General features: G+C 42.5%; 1 protein-coding gene across 5 annotated transcripts in view; it reads right to left on the minus strand.

Annotated features, from left to right (window-relative positions):
- Positions 1–687, minus strand: part of XPO4 (exportin 4) — a 116,263-nt gene extending 115,576 nt beyond the window's left edge. Inside the window, exon 1 of one of the 5 annotated variants that reach the window (XM_019816971.3) lies at positions 320–687. In XM_019816971.3, coding sequence (XP_019672530.1) covers positions 320–388 — 69 coding nt within the window. In that variant the 5' untranslated portion in view covers positions 389–687. The remainder of the gene's footprint in view (positions 1–319) is intronic. The other 4 variants (XM_023249438.2, XM_003980253.6, XM_019817077.3 and 1 more) reach the window with 4 other exon arrangements.
- Between the last annotated feature and the right edge of the window lie 7,400 nt (positions 688–8,087).

An 8,087-nucleotide genomic window follows, 5' to 3' on the forward strand; every position in this document is an offset into this window, starting at 1 on the left:
TCGCTCTCGACCCAGTCTGCGGGGCAGGGCGTACGGTGAAGACCGTGGCACAGGAAACCCTCTTTCCTACGGCACCACGTTCCGTCGCCCGGCTGGGGTGCCAGACACCTGGGCCACGAGGACAGCCCCGGGAAGCGGGGGGAACGAAGGCAAGAGGAAAGTAGGATGGAGAATCCTGCGCCACGCCACCGCCACCGCCACCTCCAGGGCTCCCTGGAGGCCCCGGCCGGTCGCCGGCCCAGCGGGCGGGAAGGCCTGGCACGGCAAGGCCAGCCAGAGGCCCGCAGATGCTGGCGTACGGGGGTCGCGGTGTACTCACCATCAGAACTTTGGCCGCGTTCTCCAGCTGAGCGATCACTTCTGGGGGCCCCAGCGCCGCCGCCATCATGGTCTCTCTTCAATGACGCGCCATGCGCTGCATTATGGGAGCGGGCGCCGCGGCCGGCCAATCGCCGCAGCGACCCCGGAGCCTCACGCGCTCCCAGAGGCCGTCGCAGCCGCGGTTGACGCCGGCGTCGCGGCCCCCGCGGGCCTGACCTGGCCGCCGGGTTTGGGGCCGTGGGAAGGCGAGGAGCGTGAGGCGGGCCACCTCGTTAGGGCTGGGGGCGCGCCCGCCGTCCCGTACCGGGCGAGGCCTGGGCGGTCGGCCCGGGCGGCGACGGCCGCGCGGGGCGGGCCCCCGGGGCTCCGGACCCGCGCATGCGTGCTGTCCGGCGCCCCGGCCTCTCGGCCACTTCAGCCCTCGTGCCCGTGACCCGCTCGGTTCCCTCCGCGGTGCGCGCACCCCGCCCCGTCACCGGGCACTGCCCTGGACGCCGCTCGGCTCTCTGTTCTCTGACCCTCACCGTGTGCACCCCGGCCCCTCCTTCCCTTTCCACGCTCCACGCTGGGTAGGACCTCACTCGGAACCGCTCTCCCCATTTCCTCTCCCGAGAGTGTGCCTCCTTTCAGAACATCACTGTCCTCGGCGCCCCAAGTCTCTGTCCCTCCTTGCGATAAAAAGGAGCATTCCAGGATAGAACGGTTCACTCTCCTAATGGAGGTCCCGCAGGAGGCTCGTCCGAATGTCTTTAGCCGGCAGATCATTGCGAGCTCTTCCCAAGGGCTGTATCAGACTGGAGAGAGAAAAGGCAGGAACCCTAACCTTGACTGCCAGACTTCTTGAATTCAGAAAGAACTCATTGCCGCCTGTTTTGTCGGGTTTAAGGAATTCATCACAGTAATGCTAATTTTGGAATCCATGTTGACAGGTTCTTTAGAGTGTATAGGGATCCGACTTTCCCTCCAGTGCCGCCGTCTCCTTTACAGCAGCATTCCAGGCAGGCAGTCCTTCCTGAAGCAGCTATTTCAGTATTCAAACCAGCTTTAACTGTTAGAAAAGTTGTTTGGACGAGGGGGGTTGTTTTGAGCTGACGTCTGCTTTCCTATAACATGCCTTTTGGTGCTGGTCGGCTTCCTGGGGCTACGCAGAAAGTCCGATGCATTTCAGTGTTTGTTAAATTTGCTCTGCTGAAATCTGTATTTATTCTTCCTAGTTATAAGTAAGCCATACTTTTGAGGTGTGTGTGTGTGTGTGTGTGTGTGTGTGTGTGTGTGTGTTTTAATGTCACTGCAACAGAAAGGCATTATTTTCTCCATTGAAGATCAGGCTGTGTCTTGTATTTGATGTCTCTACAACTTGAAAAAGTGAAGGAACAAGGTTTACACCGCTTGAGTAACAAAGTACCTTTTATTTCATTACAAAAGGGTAAAGTGAACCAAAGTGCAGTAAGTGACCTTTTTTAAGAATTGTGTGAAACTAAACAATTAGCATAGTGCCTGACATATAGTAGGCACTGAATAAATATTAGACTGAGGATAGCAATCTGCAAAATGATGTAGCTGCAACAAAGAGTAATTACTGCTGATCAGTGGTATCTGCAAAAGTGTAGTCGAATGAATAGCTTATGACATTAAATGTTTGAGGCCTATAATGCTTCAGATTGGGCCTTGTGTTCAAAAGATTTGTGTAATTACATAAGAACGTTTCATCTAAATACTTTTTTAAGAGGGAAAGAAGAAAAAGTATTTTATCAAATGTGTTGAGTATGCTTCTTTTCAAATTAAGTTTCTTGAATTTAGAGGCTTTATAAAGTGAGTTATAGACATCTCACATTAACTGGGAGCCTTGAATTTTAGGGTAGGGTGAACAATGAAGGTGTGAAATCTCAATGTTGGCAAACAGAATTTACCTACTAATTTAGCCTCCCCTCCAATACCTGACTATTATTTCTTGATTTATTCAACAATAACACTCTCCTGGGGAGGGTTAAGAAGTGGTATTCCAGCCTACCCACATGTTCTTCCTATCCTGGAGTAGAATAGAAGGAAGTTGTGCAAATTCCAATAATTTCTAAGAGAGAAATGTTAATTGTCTAAGAAAAGGTAGATACCTGGCTGAAATATTCCTGAAATCAAGAACATTTTACAAATACATACCGTCTACTTTTAGAGTACTTCTTTAACACATACGATGTCATGGGAGTCAAAATTATTCCTTCTTATTTCTCACCAAAATTAATTAGTAAAGTATATTACATACTTTTCTTCTTTAGAAACATAGATGTTTGGTTTTTTTTAATGAAAACCAGTGGGATTTGTCATATAGCCAATGTCACTAAATGTTATATCTTTCCTAAATTAGTGGCTTTCTAGGAACATTGTGGGTTTTTTTTTTTTTATGTTCATTTATTTTTGAAAGAGAGACAGGGTGTGGTTGGAGGAGGGGCAGAGAGAGAGGGAGACACAGAATCCAAAGCAGGCTCCAGGCTCCGAGCTGTCAGCACAGAGCCCGATGTGGGGCTTGAACTCGTGAACCTCGAGATCATGACCTGAGCTGAAATCGGACGCTTAACCGACTGAGCCACCCAGGTGCCCCTCTAAGAACATTGTTAAGTGAAAATACATTTGCTGATTATCTCCACTGTTGACATTCCAGTGCAAAAGAAAAAGCAACTGTTGTGGATCACAGGTAATGATATTTTAAAAGTAGAAGGGGGGGGGCGCCTGGGTGGCGCAGTCGGTTAAGCGTCCGACTTCAGCCAGGTCACAATCTCGCAGTCCGTGAGTTCGAGCCCCTCGTGGGGCTCTGGGCTGATGGCTCAGAGCCTGGAGCCTGTTTCCGATTCTGTGTCTCCCTCTCTCTCTGCCCCTCCCCCGTTCATGCTCTGTCTCTCTCTGTCCCAAAAAATAAACGTTGAAAAAAAAAATTTTTTTTAAAATAAAAGTAGAAGGGAATTTAGAGATTATAGAATCTTAAGATATGGAAATGAAAATCCTTTAATCCCATTTCTCAGATGGAGAAAATAAGACCCAGAGAAATTAGATGATTTTAGGACCAAGTTAGATAGAACAGTCACCTATCTTACAGGTTAATATCTTTTGTGGTGAAGTGGACAAGGCTAGAATTTAAATCAGAAGAACTGAGTTTGTATTGTATCTCTGCTTCTTCTAAAAGATGTTATGGGGTGAGTAACGTAACATCTCAGGACCTCAGTTTGATCATCTGTAAAATGTTGACCATCACAAGTGTGTAAGATTCAAAGAAGATAATTCATATGAGACGACTTTGTAGAGCTACGAAGCATTCTATGAATGCAAGGTAGTACAGTGACCATTGAGTACTTACCTCGCACCATGCTTGATATTGTAGGACAATTGAAATTGAAGTCCTGGTATTTGCTTCTGAAGAATTTGAGGGCTACTTGAAAAGATATGACTATGTATTTAAAATAACAACTTTCTCTCCTTTCCAAGTCTGGTACAATAAAAAATACACTTGGTCTTTTTTCCTCGTTCCTGGCAATCTGAAAGCTCCTAAAACCCTTGGATTTCCTGAGTGATAGGAGTGTTTTTCGTTAATCATAACAATGATGATTTTTCCAATCACACCGAGTTTATGCTAATGAGGTAGCAGGGTGGGGCCCCCAGATGGCCCGTGATGGGGCTGGTCTCCTGAAAGGGCAAAGGGTAGAAACCTTTGGTTCCTTTGTTTTGGGACCCACTCTCCAACCTCCAGGGAGGAGAAGGGGTGCTGGAGATGTTAACAACTTCAATAATGAGATTTGCTAAGCTTCCAAGTTGGTGAATGTGTCCACCTGCAGAGAGACTGAGACTGAGATTCCTGGGCTTGGTACCCTTCCGGACCTTGTCCCATGTACCTCTTCATCTGGCTGGTTTTTTGTATCCTTTATAATAAGCTGGAAAATGTAAGGAAAGTGTTTTCCCGAGGTCTATGAGCCATTCTAGCAAATGATCAAATGTGAGCAGGGGGTCGTGGCAATCCCTGATTTATAGCCAGTGGGTCAGAAGTATGGGTTGTTCCTAACACTTAAAACAGCCATCTACGATTTTTTAAAAGTTTATTTATTTTGAAGAGAGAGCAGAGAAGGAGCAGAGAGAGAGGGAGACAATCCCAAGCAGGCTCCGCACGGTCAGCGCAGAGCCTAACATGGGGCTTGAACGCATAAACTGGGAGATCAAACCTGAGCCAAAATCAAGAGTCAGATGCTTAACTGACTGAGCCATCCAGGCATTCCAAAACAGGCATCTAAAGTGGAAGCAGTCTTGTGGGACCGAGCCCTTCATTTGTAGAGTAGTTAGTGTCAGAATTGAATGGTAGGACACAGTTGGTGTCTGAGAATCAGATCAGCACATGGATTATTTAAATATAAGAATTTGCATATTGCAAAATAGTGAACATTCCAATCAATTTGAGAATACTACCAAATGATAGTTAATGTTTACACACAATTACCACACGAAGGACACTAAGTTGTTTTTATCTATTAACTAATTCCATCCTCCCAATATAATTATGCTATTATCCCAAATTGAGGAAATTGAGGCATATAGCAACTTAAGTACTTGTCTCAGAAATGGTAGAACTGGGATTTGGGCCCAGCCTTCCTAGCCCCATACTCCATGCTTTTAACTCTAGGCTATTACTTCCAGGTAAAGACTAAGTCACTTGGAATTATTATAGCTTAAGGAGATAAATTTCAAGCTATCATGCCAGCTTTTCCAGTTATGTATACTGTAAAGACTGTATTAAAAATCTATGTCATACTTGAAATATATAAGAAGTAGAGTAAAACTGCCTATAGAAAGTCTGAAGATTTTCCTTTTTAAAAGCTTATTTTAGAAATGTCTTGAAATTTGCTGTATCCATTGATAGTGCAGTACTGAGTGCTCAGATATTCAGTAACTTCAAATTTATACCCTCTGTGAAAAAGTTGACTTGTTGCAGCTTAGTACATTATCTGAGTCTTTCAGATAAAATCACGAAATATGGCAAAGTAATGTAGGACCACTATCAGATTCCTTATGTCTATACAATCCGTAATATAGTGTTTGCATTTTTTAACCTTTTCACGATAAATGAAACATGCATATTGTTTTGTTTTTGTGTTTGCCAAGGGCCCATCGTGTGTTTTTGCAAAACCATTTGTCAAGTCATAACCATCTTGTCTACATAAGCACACAGATGAAATACCAGCTGTTCTCAAAAGTGTGGCCTGGGGACACCTAGTAGGTTCCAGAATATCAGTTGGTCCCTAAGATCCTTTCAGAGGCTCTATAGGTCAAAACTATTTTCAGATGGCAATAGTAAGTTCTTCCCCATCAGTAATTACTTTATTTTTATTTATTTATTTTTGATAGAGAGAGACAGAGCACAAGTGGGGGAGGGGCAGAGAGAGAAGGAGACACAGAATCCAGGCTCCGAGCTGTCAGCACAAAGCCCGACACAGGGCTTGAACTCACAAACTGAGATCATGACCTGAGTCAAAGTCGGACGCTTAACCGACTGAGCCACCCAGGCGCTCCAGTAATTGCTTTAAATATAAGTGAATAAAACTCCCCAATCAAAAGACACAGATTGGCTGAATGAATTAAAAACAAACGAGCAACAACAAAAAACCAGGATCCAACTATACGCCAACTCTCACTATTGCTGCCCAACATAGTACTAGAAGTTAAATCAGTTGCATTTCTATGTACTAATAAAGAACTACCTGAAAAGGAAATTAAGAAAACAACTTCATTTACAGTAACATCAAAAAGAATAAAATAATTAGGAATAAACTTAAACAAGGAAATTAAAGATTATACTCTGAAAACTACAAAACATTGCTGAAAGAAAGCAAAGAAGACACAGATAAATGGAAAGACTGCCCATGTTCATGGATTGGAAGATCTATTATTGTTAAAGTGTCAGTAATACCCAAAGTGATGTACAGATTTAATGCAATCCCTATGAAAATCTCAATGGGATTTTTTTTTTTGCAGAAATAGAAAAATCCATCCTAAAATTCATTTGGAATCTCAAGGGACCCCAAATGGCCAAAACAATCTGGAAAAAGAAGAGCAAAGTTGAGGGACTCACACTCCTGATTTAAAAACTTATCACAAAGCTACAGTAATCAAAACAGTGTGGTACTGGCATAAAGACACATAGACCAACACAATAGAACAGAAAGGCTAGAAATGAGCTTTCATATGCACAAATGATTTTTGACAAGAGTACCAAGACCATTCAATGCGGAAAGGATAGTATTTTCAGCAAATGGAGTTGGATAAACTGGAGAAACATGCAAAAAAAAAAAAAAAAAAAAGGAAGTTGGACAGGCACACACATGCACACACAGATTATAAGTATGTGAGGGATAGATGTGTTATGTAACTTTATTGTGGTAATCCTTTTGCAATATATATGTAAATCACCATGTTGTACACTTGCACAGCGTTATATGTAAATTATATCTCAATAAAGCTGGGGGACCCTTTCTTACACTATAAACAAAAATTAAAATGGATTGAAGACCAAATGTATAAAACTCTTAGAAGAAAGTGGATGCATGGCTAAACAAAATGTAGCACAGACATAAAATAGAATATCAATCAGCCTTTAAAGGGAAGCAAATTCTGACACATGGTATAACATGGATGAACTTTGAAGACTATGCCAAGTGAGATAAGCCAGTTTAAAAAAAAGACAAATTCTGTTTGATTCCACTTATAAGAGGTACTTAAAACAGAAAAACTCATAGAAATAGAAAGTAGAATGATGATTGCCTGATGGTTAGGGCATAGAGTTTCTGTTTTTTAAGATTGAAAAGTTCTAGAGACCTGTTGCACAACACTGTTAATATACTTAACACTAGTGAACTGAATACTTAAGAATGGCTAAAAGGATAAATTTTATGTTACTGTAGTGTTTTTTTTCCACAATTAAATTTTTTTCTTTTTCTTTTTAAAGGTTTTTTTTTAATGTTTACTGTTTATTTTTGAGAGAGATAGAGCATGAGAGGGGAGGGGCAGAGAAAGAGGGAGACACAGAATCTGAAGGAGGCTCCAGGCTCTGAGCTGTCAGCACAGAGCTCAATGTGGGACTTGAACCCAGGAACCGCGAGATCATGACCTGAGCTGATGTGAGACGCTTAACCGACTGAACCACCCAGGCACCCCAATTTCTTTTTTAAAAGACCAATATAGGGCGCCTAGGTGACTCAGTCAGTTGAGTGTCCTACCTCAGCTCAGGTCATGATCTCACAGTCTGTGAGTTCAAGCCTCATGTCGGACTCTGCTGACAGCTCAGAGCCTGGAGCCTGTTTCCAATTCTGTGTCTCCCTCTCTGACCTTCCCCTGCTCATGCTCTGTCTCTCTCTGTCACTCAAAAATAAACATTAAAAAAATCAATTAAAAAATAAAAAATCAATATAAACATCCCATTTTTCATGTGAAATTTGATGACTTTGCTTAAATAAAATAATTGGAAAATTATTTTCATAATAAAACTAAGATATTATTTGCCTTTTTACTCTCTTTCTTTCAGTGTGGACAGTGGGGTTTTCCAAAGGCTGCATGATACATGATGTCCCCATGTATTGAGTATGAAGACACATATGAGAATGTAGTTGTCTTCCATTAAGACAAACATTAAAGAAAACTGCAAAAATGTAAAAACAATGCCACTTATCTCACTGAATTTTTGTCTTAAAATACTTATTTTTCACAAAAAATGTGTAATGTGACCTTGTAATGGATTT

Source organism: Felis catus, chromosome A1 (genome assembly GCF_018350175.1).
Source record: "Felis catus isolate Fca126 chromosome A1, F.catus_Fca126_mat1.0, whole genome shotgun sequence".
Lineage (NCBI taxonomy): Eukaryota > Metazoa > Chordata > Mammalia > Carnivora > Felidae > Felis > Felis catus.